Here is a 15,995-nt window from a genome sequence, read left to right on the forward strand (position 1 = left end):
GGGTGCACGTGGCTGTGTTTCAGGGTTCCCCAGACGGGAATCCTGTAGCCAGCTGTGACAGTGTCAGTCAGCTTCAGTGGGGCGCTGGGTAGCTCCAGGGCAGAGCCACATGACTGACGGGCATAACAGCGGCACAAAACTGCCCGCCACAGAGGTTCAGTTGACTACTCCATGCTGAAACTGTCACAGAAACAGAAAATGAGCAAGGAGACATATCTGCACAGTAAAAATACCCAGTAAATTAATATTTTAATTGCTGTTACACACAGAAGAAATGAGAAAAAAAAATACATTCCGAAGAAAGAATTAAAATAGTAAAATCAACATAAAAATAGGTTAAGAAAAGATCCCAGATCAAGTGGCCATACTGCATGTGGTGACCTTTACAATCACGGTAGAGGAAGTAAGTGCTAGAGACTTTCAGACATGGCAAAATGTTTGACTCCCAGGCGAGAGCAGCTGCTTCAGTCCCATCTTTCAGTGCACTCTGCCTGGAATGCGCGGGAGAGGGGCCGGAGCCAGAGGCTCGCATGGGTACACGACATGGAGATTAGTGTTCAGGACAGACCAGCCAGTTTGCTGTCTCAGCTAGGCAGAACTACTGCTTGCCCTATAGCATTTGGTTTTTTCTTCCTTGTTTGTTTTTGTTGTTGTTCTCTAGTTTTTGCAGTTTTATTTAACAAAGCATCAGGTTCTGCTGGCCTGACCCTGCCAGCACTGTAGTCTTGGAGCAAACCTCCCCAGGTGAATTAAGAGCAAAGCCTGGCCCGGCAGGAGCCTGCACAAGCAAGGACTAGATACATGTGTTTGTACTGATTCAGCACCGTGGCCCAATGGGCTGGCTTTGGTTTCTTGCTTTTTAGCTGTTAGGAAAAGGTTTATTTTATTTCCTGGTGCTCTGTCTTTTGACTGATCTGAATTGGCCCAGTCGTGCTCCCCCTGCAGTCTCGGTGGTTCAGCGCCTGCATCCCTCTTACATGACACTGGCCTTGTGCTTCAGCCTCGCTGTTGAGCCATCACACCACTCCAGTAGCTCATCCTACAGCAGCATAGTGTCACCACAGAAACAATACAAGCCACAGAAGTTTGGGCATTCCTGCCAACTGGCCACCTTTTTTCATTTGTAGTCTATCTAGAGTTATATATTTCTATTCTTTACAATAAGAGCAAAAATAAAATAACATTAAGAAAATTTCATCCAAACTAAGAAAACTAAAACCCATCAAACATTTTAAAGAAACCATAAAAATTTGCATTGTGTTTGCTTCTGAGTTCATATTAAGATAAGATTTCACTGCAGCTGCTTCAATGTTATGGTCCATTTCATATGTACACAGCTCACGTTCCTTGGTGTGTAATTTCTCGCATTCATTTGTGTTTGCACAGCAGCTAGTTCTACCAGAACTAAGTAGTTTCTAGCTGTGGTCCAGATTTTAAATCAGTGAACAGTGGTATTTTTGAGAACATGGTGATGGTTTAGAACTGTATTTCTTGATCAGCTTTTGTTCTGGGCTCTAGGACTGGTGGTACAAGCACTTCCTTGGCTACAGACCCTGTTACTTCTTTGATTCAGGTGAAAAGGAAGTCATTCAAGAAGGATGTGCCGACCTTATTGATTCCATTATGGCCTTCCTTCTCTGCTAATTTTAAAGCCAGTAAAACTTACAATCACAGAAATTAAGCACCCCTTTGTAAGTTGTCCCATGAAACCTAGCTGACCTTCTGCAGAATGAAGGTTGAACAGAATAACTTCACTTTCTGTTCCAGTCTTTTCAACAGCCGTAGCAGACCGTGAGGGTACTGTGTTTTGGCTCGATTAGATTTATCCTTGCTAACAGTCAGGGATGAGACCAGACTGCAAAATTTCGATGCAAGGTTCAGGTCAAAGGATTTGGTTGAGGCTTTTAGAACTAAAAACAGTTTGCAAAACTGAAATTAGAGTTCAGACTTTTAAGTTCAAGTGCAGCTGAGCTCATCCTGTTAGACAGTGTGAATAAATATTTTGCATTTGCTTTCCATCTGATGCAAACTGAAAAGGCAGTCACACATTCCATGCTTTAAGAGCAGTCCTGCAGATCCCTAAAATAATTTTTAACACTAAGGTCGGATAAATACTTGGGACTTATACAGCACTTTACGTCTTCAAAGTTCTGTATGAGCATTAGTCCTCACAGGTAGGTAAGTGCTAATTTCCCCATTTTAGAAATGGGATGAGGGCCTGGTCCCCTGCTGTTGTAACTTGGCATAGCACTGGCTCTCGTACACTTGTGCCTATTTACACCAGATGAGGACCCGGTCCCAGAAAATTTAAGTGACTTACCCAAGGCCACAAAAGGAGCAAGCATGGATAAAAGGCAGAAGTACCAGGAGGACTTCTGTCAGGAGAAGTCAGCAACTTCCCATCCTCTTCCAAGAACACAGTTAGGCTACCTCTGTTTAGAAGAGCCCCCCTCTGTATCCAGAAACCAAGCAAAGAGAAAGGGGCACCTGCCACTGAGCTTTACAGTTGCTGTTTGCTTTGATCTGCTTCCTCCAGAACAGCTCCCAAAATTACCATGATAGCAAGCTGAAAACATACAGGTATTAGTGTCAAACTAAAGGACCTGAGAATTTTGAAGAGCTATTACAAAATTCTGCAAAGTTTGTCCTGGGAATATCAGGTACCTCCACTGATTACAACATGAAACCTTCAGCAATCTCCTTAAAAGCCATGTTAGAATAATTCTTAAACCCATCAGTCTTACAGCTGCCTTAGTATGGAGGCGTAAGATCCCAGGTATTAAGCACAAATACAGTTTTCTTGGTAGAGTAGGAGTAAAGCTGTTAATATCCTCTGGCTTTGTTCTTCTCAACCTGCCGTTTCTACACCAGCTTCACCCTGCTGACATCAGTGTGACTGGCACAGCCCAGCAGTACTACTAGCAATTAAAAACCAGTTGCAATTAGCATTGCTTCAGCTTCATTGGGAATTCTGTGTAAGATGGTTCTATCTACAGAAAGAGATACAAGGCTTAAGTAAATGTGCTACATCTTTTATATGTCCAAATAAAGCGCCAATGGATCGCCAAGAGGGTGATAACTACACAAAGGAAAGAGTGCAAAAGTAATCAGACCACGTGTGTAACCTCTAGTGACCATAGACGGGAATTGCAGAGGGGTGTTTGAATACAGCAGTGTGAAAGAAAAGCCTCTGCACCTAGCAAGGAAAAGAGCTGATACTGCTGGGGCCAGGCAGGCTGCACTGCTGGGGTGCTTCCTTCCCTCTGTAATGTCTCTGGGCCAAAGACTGGGTGTTTCTCAAAGACTGTAACCCTGAAAAGGAGAAGAATGGATCAAACCTCACAGTTTAACAATGCAAAGAGACAACAGGAAAGTCCCCAAGGGCAGTGCCACAGTCATGTCATTCTCACTTCTTGTTTGCTCCCTTTCAAAGTGAAGATTGCCCTCATTGAGGTTGAGAGAACAGTTTTAATCCCCCAAAAAAGGTATTTAACAGACTGTCAGCAACTGTTTATTGTTTCTAAGGGTTTATGGAAACTCAGAATTGTGTCAAATCAGTGTCCACAGCAGCTGGTCTCTACTCAGCAGAAAAGAGCCTCCAGGAAAATGGTCTCATTCAAGTAATAGGGATTAAAAGGAAGAATGCAGAGCAGGAGAGAGATTTTGAAGACTGGGAGCCTTCATTGGCGAACCTCCAAGCCAGCCAGAACTCTTCCTGACTTTGTATGCTGAGAGCTCTGCCTCCTGTTCCTGGGAAGGCTGAAGCTGTTGCAGCACTGGGATGGAGCCAGGGTGGCTGGCCAGGATGCGTCCGAGCCAGCCCGCTCCAGGCGAGGGCACAGTGAGGGAACAACAGCCCACTTGGGCTGTGCATGTTTCTGCTGTCCCAGCTGGAGCCACCCAGAGACCTCTGCCACCAGAAACTGCACCTCTGATGGCCAGTGAAGAGAAGAGGGCAGACTTCCTACTGTCACTTAAACTACCATTTTCTGCCGAATATCCAGTGGCTGATGGTGGAGCAGGATAACAAAGCAAGCCATGATGAAAAAGCACACAGAAAAACAACTCAGCCATCTTCAGGAAATTGAAGACTACTCATTTCTAGAGGGGAAGAAACAGTCAAAATTCTAACTTTTAAATAAAGGTTACATTATCACACATGCATTTTCCTCAAAGCAAAGGGAAGCTCAGGGTGCAGAGGGCTTCTCTGAAGAACTGCCAGCTAAGGACTGAGTGTGCCAGACTGACCCCTGACAAGGAGTTGTAAATCAGACTGAAATGCGCTGTTTGCTCATATGCTGGGAAGACAGTGGGGTTCTCCCCAAATGCTTAGATTTCTTCTTAGTTGGTTCAGTCTGTTGCCAAAAAGATTTGCAAACAGTCACACTGAATAACAGCAGGTGACATCTGCAGAGAGCTATGCTGTAGGGTTCAAGCTGCGGCCAGGAGATAAGTAATGCTGATGAATGAAGATGTTTTATGATCTAAATTCCCTTAGCAGTTTACTCCAGACAGGCCTCGGTGTGCCAGTGAATGAATACTGACAATATTACACAACAGCATTAAAGGGAAGAGATTACACGGGGCTGTGCTATTTACAATGCTTTCCCTCTCAATAATGCAGCTGACCTTTCTGATCTCTGTCTGAAAAGCAGCAGATGCCTCCACAGGGTCAGGGTTGTTAACCTAGATTTTTGTAATACTGGCTGTATTTGCACTAATGCGGAAGTTGTGCGGAAGCAATGCCTGTTCCTCACCCAGTCCCACCACGCGAGGCTGGGGAGGAGCAGGAGACCCACTTAGCACCTTTCAACACCAAGGGAAAAGCTCACAGGGTCGGTAGGGTTCCCTCAGCTGCCCCCTGACCCTGCTGCACTCCTCGCAAAGAGGAATTCCTGCTCTGCTGACTGTGCCAGAGACTTGGTGCCAGAGTTTCGCCCGGAATGGTCTGAGCACGCTAGGTATGGAGACCGCGGTGATTTTCAGCCCACAAGGCTGGTCTGGAGGGCTGTCCCTCCTGCTCGCCCTGCCCACATGGGTGTGTGCAAGGGGCTGTTGGGGCTGGCATGGATTTGAGTTGTGCAGTCCCTGTTTGGCTGCAGGTTTGAAGATGCGCAGGACCCCTCAGCATGCTTTCTTTGCACACCTGAGTGCATTCATGTCTTAAAACAAGCTATTGGGGAGCATCCTAGGGAACACCCCTAGGATGGACAGAAGGAAAAAAACCATTTGAATAGTTTCGAACAGAAACAGAGGTTGCTGATAGATATCCGAAATAAGAGGAAAAATATACATACGATCACAAATTAACTTGGATTAAAAATTCAGGGCAGCCTCTTCCTTTATCTCTTTAAGAGAGTCTGAAGTCAGAAGTAATCTTGCTTCAGCAGATGGACAGACAAACTAACCAAATAACTTGGAACAGAATTAAACAGGCTTTCCCAGCCCTGATGGTGCATTCTTACTGCATCCATGTAAGTTCGAGAAGGAAGCAGCAGGCACTTTGAACGCAGGACAGAGCTTTTCAGGAAGCTCTACTGGAAAGGGGCTTTCCAAAAACAACTGGCGCGAAGCTGATCGTTTACCACCGGCTGGCAAAACACAGCAACAATTTACATCCAAAATCAGGGCCTTGACCACAGGAAATGCTCACATGAAGATTCAAGAGAGATACTACAAGCAGCAGTACCGTAAAGCTTCATCAGTATCTGGAATATTATCTGTTAGGATACTGGGGAAGAAAGGCGTAAAGGTTAGATTCCTGTCTGCTGTACTAAGGACAATTAGGGCATACATTAGTAAGACACATACTCCAAGTCTTGCTGTAGAAATCAAAGTTCCTCATGTGCCCATTACACCTCAGCTATCACTGGTGGCTGCAGACACCATATAACCACATGGAGAAGAACACACTGGCCTAGCTATCTGGATGTCCCTGAAATCCCACCAAACTCCTAGTTCTGCCACATGCAGCAACCTTGTGTTGCACGTACAGACCTGCCCTGGAGCAGCGATCAGCCGCGACCAAAGCTCACAGCACTGCATGTCAGCGCACCCCTTGCTCTGTGCTCTCTGCTTGGTGCTTTGCTTTCGTTCTGGTTCTGCTGCCGTTGACTCCAAAGCTCAGCCCTCATCTGGATATGCTGTTTTTACTCTACCTCCAGGCTTCCTTTCAGCAGAGGCAATAGCTCCAGTTTGCGTACTGAGTTTGTAATGCACTAAAAGAAACAAATGTTGGTTAAATTCATTTTTACCTATGACTTTAGTAGAGATCTGTGCCTGTCTGCCTACTATAGAAAGCAAGTCTTCTAGCACAGTGCATGGCCAAATCTCACCATCAGCCCTCCTCTTCCCAGACATTCAGCATCAGTTTCAAGACTAACAAGTAAAATGCAGTAATATAGCACTTCCAAGGAGGAAAAGTTGAATGAGTAGCTACTGCAGGGACAGTCTAAGCTTTCTGATGTGGACTCCACAAGGAAATAAGCTGTATTCAGAGAAAACCATTGAAAAAAAAAGCCCCAAAGGTAATGCTTCAAAGAAGCAAAATCAACACCACCAATGTGCCTAGAGAAATGGAGATCTCTCTCAGGGGTGAATGCAGCTACAGCACCTGAGATATAACCCACGTTGTTCACAGACTATTGGCGCTCCACCTAGCTCCTCTTTCTGAAGTCCTCTTCATCTCTGGTCTCTACAGCTGACAGTGCAATAAGCATTTGGGCTGCATAGTAAGTAGCCATGATTTTGAAGCGCGAGTAGGGCACAGGAAAGCAGAACTTGTTAAGTGCAATGGTCAGATCCGACACCATGAACAGCATCGCGCCGATGCAGGCTGAGAGCTTGGTCCATGTCCAGAGGTCGTTGCACAGCTGCATGCCCGCGATGGCTCGCCAGCCCATGAAGCCAATCAAGGCGATGTAGACAGCTACCAGGTAGGTGAATGGGCCTGAGAGGTAGGAGTACAGGAAGGCATAACAGGAACTGGAAACAATGCCCATCAACAAGCCGGCTTTGAGGTCCAAAGGCTTCATGCCGAAGGCTGAAGAGTACAGAATGTGTGTGATGGCAAACATCAGCAGACCTGGAAAGAGGTATTGACATAGCAAGTATGACTTTTCATCAGTGACTGGCAGTTGGTAGCAGAAGAAAACATGTGGCCATATTGGGTTTTAAATATAACACAACAAGCGCAGGCTTAGACGTCCTTGCAGTGTTACAACCCTTAACATTTTCAGTGGGAACCATACTCACACTTGGAACCATTTTAATATAAAAATCTGTGCATAGGAGATCAGCCTTAACACCAAGCTCCCCTCCCAAGAAAAAGCCCCCACGTATCCACCACTGCAGCCAAGTACAATGCTGTTGTGATGCAAGCCTGTTCGCTGAGAGGCCGGGTGAATTAAGCTGCTGCAAAAGGAACAAAGCTTGTTTTTCATGTAGTTCTTCCTCCCCTGCTTTGGAAAGAAGGGTGGGGGCAAGGCGGACCAAAGATTAACCCCTCTAACTATCCAGAGTGTTTTGCTCATAGGTCATGTGTGGAACAGGAAGGCTGGAATCAGAGCAGAGTAGAAACAAAATGTGATATAACATACCAGTCCCTCTGAACTCAGACACAAAGCCTGACTGTATTTAGCCACAAACCCAAAGGCACTCGGGGACTAAATCTGGCTTCTACTCCATCTCTGCCCATAGCTAGGAGAAACCTAAGTTGGAAAGAAGCAGCTGGCATATTTCAGAGACTGCACCAATGTGATCTGCCAATAATTTTATGGCTATTTGCAAGATTCAGATGAAGCTTAGCTGGAATCAATCAGTGAAAACAAAATGCCGGCTTCCCTTTGAAGTGCACCACCCCTGAGAAATGCCAGATGTGAGTGTTGGAAGGTTATCCACTTGCCACTCATCCATTTGTCAAAAAATGTCCCAATATATTGGTGCAGCTGCTGACTACTAACTGTCATGCCAATCATAGGTAATGGGCCCCAAACTGAGTCCAGCTTCTCTGGTCCTCTGGTTCCCAGCCCCACACATAGTGCAGCTACAGGCTGTCCTACTTTATCCTGGCCAAGTTATTAGAGTAGCTGGAAGTTTTCATGCAGCTCTAAAGCATGAAATGGAGAAAAGGATCTGGATTTCTTCATCCTCATACTCTTGTGTTGAGGCAGCTCAAAGAAGGGGGAGTGCCTCCCTGCCTTTGAGGAGGACCGGATCGGACATCCACTGAAAGCTCAGCCATGATGGGGTGAGAGGGGAACCCACAGGAGGGATGGGGCTGATAAGGATCTGGTCTGCAAGGTAAGGCATGAGAAAATTGATGGTGTGAAGGGGAAGGACGAGAAGTGCAAAGGAGGACAACAAGAAGTCGATGTTTCACAGAGCTATTACACATCATGGGCACAGCACTGAAGGAAACCGAGAGGGGATTTAGGACAAGAGCTGTTTGTAGTATTATAGTACAGGAAAGGTTAGAGCCCTGGGGGTGGTAAGGAGAAGAAGGTTACTTCGCCCTAGCAGTGAGGAGTGGCATTATATGGAGAGTTCTAGGATGGGGAACTGAAGAACATGTTGTCCTTCATGCAGACACCTGGAAACAAGGAGGAGGAAAGGACAGGACGTGGCAGCCAAGCAGAAGCCCAAAAAGGCAGGAGGAGTTTTGTGATTTGTGGTGAAGCTGGTCATAAACGAGTCAGCTCCCAGGTGTGCTCATTCAACACCCACAAACCAAGCCAGGAACTGGGGAAACCTGTGACGGCTGCACAGGGAGGGGCAGCGCACTTCTCAGTCTTTGACTTGGTCCACCCAACCACATCAGGCAGATCAACCCTTCTCCTCTCTGTCCACTTCCTTCCCCTGGGTTTCCTTCCCCTTCCCTGCCCCCGGAGTTTCCTCTCGGGCTGGCAATAAGGCGTTTTTGTTAGTCTCTGTCCTGTTCACCAAATGCATTATTGTTTCTAAGTGTCTGCTATAATGGGAGGTGGATGTTAACACTGTAAAGTATCTTCAACACTAGTCAGAAAATAGAGTGTTATCAGTGGACTGAAACAGCAAAAATGAAAAAAAGTCAAGTGTGCCAGAAGCAGGTTCCCAGGCTCTCACTTCCCTATAAATTAATGAGCAAATGTCCTTGTATTAATATAAACTCAGTGTCTCAAAAGCTATTCAAATCAGCCCAGTTCCCAACCCTTTTTTTTTCAGCCTGACAGCTGTAGAAATTTAACTGAAAGTGCATTTTTATCTAGTATTCCTCTTATTCTCATGAAATTTCAAATTCCCACCAACAATGATGTCAAAAGGTCGAATATTGCCAGCCGTCAACAGCAGCAGCCTGCTGAGTTTTAAATAGGAGAAAATACGCTTTGTAGGAGAGGTGAGGGATGAGTGGGGTGATGTGCTTTATCTGCTAACAGCTGGAACGCAGCTATGGAAGGTGGTAACTCAGATTAGCATGGACTGAGGCAGGCATGAGACAGCCAGCATGAAGGCTGAGATTTTCAAAATGTTTCAAAAGAGCCTTTCTTCTCCTTAAGAAGAAAAATGTGTCTAAGCCCACAAAGCAATTCTTCTCAGTTGTGAGACTAGGGTCGAAAACCCAACTTATTTGCAGATTAAAACATATTAACCAGATACTGAATTGCAGTGACTGGCTGACCTTCCTGTAACGCTAAATTGGAGAGGGAACTCGGAGATATCCCAGCTACATGGAAATGGAGAAGCTCAGAATGGTCCATGTACAAAAACGGTCATGGTGAGAACTGGACCTTTGCCAGGCCTCAGCTCAAGGACCGGCTCCAGGAGGCAAAACAGAAGCACAAGCAGTTGGGCTGAGGTGACCTGTACTGAGCTGGGTACCCCTGTTAGGGGGAGGCCCATCGGTGGGAATGCCAACACTCAGCACAGAGGGGATGGCACCCCAAAAGAAGGCTGGAGCTCCTCAGCAATGTGCCCAAGATTCAGCCAGACAGATCCAGTCGTCAGGCCCTAACCTAAACCCCACCAAAATCAGTAAAAATTTTTACATGAACTTTTAATGAGATTGGGATAAACCCCTGGGAAGCAGGATTAAAACCACATTCAGAGCATTTGGCCTTTCATATCTGGCATTGCACACACTTCCCTCTCATGAAGAAACAGCTTGTGGGAATCCCAGAATAAAACTAAATACTGACCTCAAGAGAGGGGGAAAAAATAAGCCTTTGACTTTCAGAGCTGACAACAGCAGAAGTCAGAAAAGTTCCCTCATCGCATTTTCTAGTGGGACAGTCAAAGCAGCCAGTTAATGGTGGGTGTTATGTGAAATCCCTGTGCTGGTTAAATTAACTTCAGAAAGGCCACCAGTCACTTTAGTAAAGGACTCAGCTGCTGCTGATTTCTTGTGACAGTCCAAGGCCCGGGAGAGTGTTGCTGCAGGCAGGCTCAATGTAGCTTTAAATGATTACATCATTATGTTCTAGTCTGCAAGCTAGCAAAATAAAACAAGCTTGTTTTGCTCTGAGAGATGTAGATCTTTCTGTAGAGAAGACAGGCCATTGTGGTAAGGTTTGTCCTTGATTCCCCATCATTTACATGTCTTGCAAAACACACATCTTGTACAACAGGCTACATGATTCATACCGATGAATCTGCAAGTAGGACAAGATTTCTGATGCTTTGTTTCTAGCATCCACTTAAACACCTGCCCCAGGCTATGGGCTTGTCTATAAAAACATAAGGATCCTCTCCAGCTGTTCTACACGGAGGACCTTTGCACCACGTGTCCTATTTCTGATCCTTGCAGCAAAGGGCTGACAGATCTCCCTGCAGAGAGTCAGGAGGTAGATACTTCCTGTGGCTCCATGGGAGCTGCTGAGTGCTGTGAGCATTCCCTTCCCCCAGGGATCCTGCCCAAGCCACATTCCCAAGCCGCAGCCAGCTGCGATGCTGTGAGCACGTGCCAGGGAACCAAACCTGCCCCAATTACCTCTCAAAGCTCAAGAGAAGGACTCATCCATGGTGTGACTCCTCTAACCATGATGGATTTTAGTCAAGGGATGTGTGCTTCCCACTGCCTGGGGCTCAAGCTGTACATGAATAAACAAAACATGTGGCCCAGCAACTCATTACTAAATAAAGAGAGTAACAGCCAGACACTGTGGCATCCCTTTAAGACTGACACCGCACTCACCATGAATGAAGTAGCCCTGCTCCTGCCAGATGAGAAAGGCATCTCCCACTGCCGAAAATATGAGTCCCGCTAGGATGCGGCTGGCGCTCCGGTGTGACACTAAGAAGTTAATTCCATGAGCCAGAAGGAAAACCCACAGGCAGAAGATGGGCAGACATTTGATGAGGGCACTGAACCAGGAGGGGCTGGAAGTTGGCAGCCAGAGCACAAAATAGACACAAGTGGCTTTAAAGAAGGGCACCAGTTTGGGGCCTTCACTCTTCACCTAAAAGAAACAAACATTAAAAAAAGATAATTTAGTGGGATTATCAGAAACAGCAGTGGAATAAACTGCATAGCAGAACTGTCTCCTTCCTTTTGAAAGCTTCTCTTTCATGTATACTGTCAGCTAGCAGCATTTCTACCCTGAGAAAGGCTCGTTGAACTTGACCATGATCTTCAGCCTAGACCTTTGTGACCCTCTCTGCTGAAAACACTTCTTGGCTGGCAGGATGTATTTTGCATGGTGGAGATGAAGGAAGTTTTAAATATCTTTTTATTTGTTCTACTAAAAACATTTAGGCCATTTGTCAAACTCCTCTGGTGGTCCTTGCCACCTATCTTGTATTTAGACTAACCCCTTTTTTTCACGTCCTTTCCTGTAGCTGCAGAAGTACTGCACTCCCCAGGAATATCCTAGCAGCAAACAAGCCAATAAAAGTGCAAATCTTCCCTCCAATTTTGATGAATCCTCCTGCTTAGCTGGTTGCAGATCACCCTGAGGACACTGCCTGTCTTCTAACACATTTTTCCTCCTGCTCTGTAGCCTCATGCCTGAAGCTTGCTGTTGGCATCACCACATGACTTCAAAACCCACCACATCCACCTCACAGGTGAGGATGTCACTTCCTCAGCTGACCAATATCAACCACGTGTTGCTTTGTTCTAGCATTACACTAATTATATACTGCCCATATTGCAGGAAACATTTTGACTCAGGGCTCTATTGTGTGAATCCAGACACAAAAATGCAGCATGAGCACTAGGTTACTCATAGCAAAGCTACAGCAGAGGCAGGGTGCAGAGCTACAGATTCCACAAGCTGGGTCTGGTCTTAATGTACACTTAGCTGAGACCACTCTGGACAGTGATGATACATATTGTGTTCACCTGCTCTCCTGTGATACTTCTGCATTTTAGTGCAGGTGGAGAAAACAAAGCTATGATTTCATTTTCTCCAGGAGAGCGGCTGAGGGCCAAAACAAGGAGCAAAGGAAGAGACTGTGATTGCCTCAGTTGCCTGCCTGAGCTATGTCCCTGGAGTCTTTTAGGAGGCCTGTCTCCTCCTGCAGCTAAGGCAGGGGTTCACTCTCAACCTTCTCATTTCTTTGGTCAAGCAAGATGCAGTTGCTTAGTATCACAACGACTTCCCACTGCTCATGGCCAAATCACACAGAGGCCTCATGCACGGGAAGAGGACATGGGAGAAAATTAAGAGGCACTGGAGCTGGGTGCACACTGCAAAATCCATCAAAATCTGAACATCCTTATGTGACACTCTGAGGTTGTTTATCTCGCGCAAGGAGCCCATGCTCCAAAAACCTCTAACAGAAACATTGGTCTTTCTTTCCAGATCACTTGGCTGTATTTCTGCTTCCTGCATCATGGGACATTGCCATGACACAAAACCAGCATCCGTTTCCCTTTAACACAATGCAAATTGGTGCAGATACCTAAAATGGCTGAAGACTACACAGCAAATACCTCCATGCTTACGGTGCTCAGTTAATAAAGCTTAAACTCATCAAAACTCAGGAGCTTTTACAGACACAAGCAAAGGGGGCAAGGTGAAGCTGGAAGACAGGGGCAGAGGCAGTGGAGGACATATTCATATGCAGGATCTACAAAGGGAATGCAATCTCTGAAGCAGAAAGACCATACATAAAGGGCATCCCAAGACAGTGCTTTCAAAATTTTTCTCTTCTCTGATGGAAATTTCCCCAGCATATCAGCAGTTTCTTAGCAGTAAGGTATTTCATTATTCCTCTATACATTATTCATAGGCTATTGCCAACACAATCTTTAAACACACCATTAAACAACCAGGCTACACAATTCACTCACAAAAGGACATCAGCAAGCTGTTAACTTTATTGTATTACATGGGGAGCCCGACATGAGCCCTCTACTTAGGTCGTCTAAATTAATCACCATTTACCACTTGTCTACATTCCTTGGGAGAATTCTGGCAGCAAATAATAAATGAACTGGAATTAAAAGTCATAAAAGCCCACGCAGTCTCACAGCACTGGGGGTGTCTGGGAACTATGAAGCATCGTAGGGGGAAGAGTGGAGCCAAGCCTCCCCCTCCTTCAGATGCAGCACCTTGCCCTTCTGAATGGCACATCAGGCTCAGACTATCCAAAGCCAACTCCCGGCTCCAGCTCTGTCCCCTCCCCTTCTGACTCTTTTCTATTAAAAATGTAGTTGATGACATTCATCCTCTCACAGTTGCAGGCAAAAGATGACAGCGCTTCTGGCAGGGTTTCCTCCTCTCCCCCACCAGTTGTGGAGGATCCCCACCATACCATAAGGAGCCTGACATCTTCAGCACAGAAAACTAACAACCTCCAGAGCTACGATGTGTGAAAGAATTCCAACATCAACAGTGCTCCATGTCCCTGTAACAGTCTCAGCTAAGGTAGGTAGTTTTGTACCTCTGAAGACAAACATTTATGCTGAAAGATATAGTTCAAGTTCAGCTTTGTTTGCAACACATCACGAAGGCACGGTTACAAGCATACAACAGAGTATTTGGGTTAATAAACACAGGAAGTTTTATTTAATACCTCATATTAAAAGAAAAACACCTGCTAGGAGCAGTTACCATTACAATCACAGCTTGCCCTCCCCTGTGTGCATGCATGATGAGACAGGTTTTAATTACACTTGTCATCTTCCCCAGGAACCTTGCCTTACTGAATGTATGATACGCACTTGTGCGGAAAGATTACGTCTGCTTGGTAAACTTAAAATGACCATTTCTTTATATTTGAATGTGAATTTTCCAAGTCCAGCCAGCATTATCGTAAAATAATGGTTTGTATTATTTCCATCCTAATAATAATTAAGGAATTTTTCAGGCATAAGGGGTCAGATTCCAGTCTCAGTTACTCACCCATAACAATGGAATTTACAGTGTTACGGGGTCCTCATATAAGAATAACCTTGTATATCTAGAAGGGCTACAGGCTTCTCGTTATTAATGCTTTACTCCTTTACATTTTTTCTACAAGTATACTTCAAATGAGTGATTTCCAAACATGCCTTTGCCCATTACTGAATGCTGCAGCTCAGTGGAGCCTCTGTTATGGTTCTGACCAAAATGGGAACCCCTGCTGAGACAGAGGCACCTGTGCAGCTGAGGGCTGGGCAGCCCATCCTGCTGGGATGGTGTGGCACTGGAAATACTTGGAAGAAGTCTCCCAAGAAAAACTGAGGCAACCAGAGGGTGAGGCTGGGGGATTGCCCTCTGTTTGGACATGTGGCTGAGGCTTGGGAAGAGGTGATGGGGCAACTTGCCACCTGGAAGACAAGTCAAAGTGGGTATTGAGAAACCATGTACCAACGCGAGTGGAGGCTGTGGCTTGAGGAAAGCCAAGCACATCGTCTATGACTGAACTTGCCTGTATCTCAGGGAAGGGAACATTATTTCTTGGCTGCATGGATAAATTGCATCAAACCACCCATCTCCTTTGCACCTGTGTCTCGGAGATGGAATGTGAGATGAGGCTGTGCTGTGGTGTTGGAAAAAGAAGCACTCGATACAGGTGACAAGACGCTTTTTGCTAATGTATGTGATTGTCATAGCTTTAAGCTGGGTTTTTCCATTTTGTTACAAGTTCTGTTGCATTTTTCTTCCCACTTCTTTCCATCTTCCACTACTAATTTACTCTGTGCTGAAATGCAGTACAGAAAACATCTTGAATACAATGACAAGGCAGTATTTCCAAGCTTTGAATTTCTAAACTGAGTATAATTTAGGGCATTTTCTCAACTATCACTGTTAAGTTACTTAGAGTCTTTTAAAAATAGTTTAAATTTCTGTAAAGCCACTATCTCTGTATTTGTGGAATTACAGTGGAAGTATCATTTATTAAATTATCTGTATCAAACCAAATCCAATAAAACCGTCCAAGACTTAAGCAGACTAGGAGGAAATTGTGTCCTCGCTCTCACCAAGAGATTTGGGACCAGATGATCTCCAGAAGTCCCTTTCAATCTCAATCATTCTGTGATCTTCAAAACAGAACATGGTATTGTGACATGCAGGTCTCTGGAGGCTCAGGGCTTGGATATCCACCTCCCTTCTAGGGATTCATAGGTTTACAGTATCCCTTCTTGTTTTGTCTGTCCTCATTCTGCTCCAGTTTGAAATACTGCACATTTCCTTCTTGCTGTTGTTCAACAATGACAGATGACACTGTCACACAAGTATTCCAACCATCCTGTGATTTGGTATTGGTGTAAGATGTCTTGAGAGGTTAGGCTAGCCAATGAAGAAGTGGCAGACTTGGAAAAGTAACTCTGGGTAATAAGGACTGACAAAAAATTCCCAGTGTGCAAAATACAAGATGTAGCACACAAAGATGACCAAAAGCTTCATACAACAGCTCCTATGCTATATCTGCAAATTAGTTACTGGTGACTCGCCAAGAGCCCAGGGGTCCCTGATGGATGATCTCTTCTTGCACCTCCTTGCTATGCAGTGCTAGGAGATGCTCATGATTCATGTCTGTATAAAACAATATTCACTACAGGGAATGATTCGGGGAACATCTGTGATGCT

General features: G+C 45.3%; 1 protein-coding gene across 1 annotated transcript in view; it reads right to left on the bottom strand.

Annotated features, from left to right (window-relative positions):
* Nucleotides 1-241: 241 nt before the first annotated feature.
* The window catches only part of TMEM86A (transmembrane protein 86A), a 29,633-nt gene continuing 13,879 nt past the window's right edge, over nucleotides 242-15,995 (bottom strand). Inside the window, exons 2-3 of the mRNA XM_065636791.1 lie at nucleotides 11,168-11,432; nucleotides 242-7,084 (exon numbers count right to left, since the gene is read on the bottom strand). Coding sequence (XP_065492863.1) covers nucleotides 6,657-7,084; nucleotides 11,168-11,432 — 693 coding nt within the window. The 3' untranslated portion in view covers nucleotides 242-6,656. The remainder of the gene's footprint in view (nucleotides 7,085-11,167; nucleotides 11,433-15,995) is intronic.

This window comes from Caloenas nicobarica, chromosome 5 (assembly GCF_036013445.1).
Source record: "Caloenas nicobarica isolate bCalNic1 chromosome 5, bCalNic1.hap1, whole genome shotgun sequence".
Classification (NCBI taxonomy): Eukaryota; Metazoa; Chordata; class Aves; order Columbiformes; family Columbidae; genus Caloenas; species Caloenas nicobarica.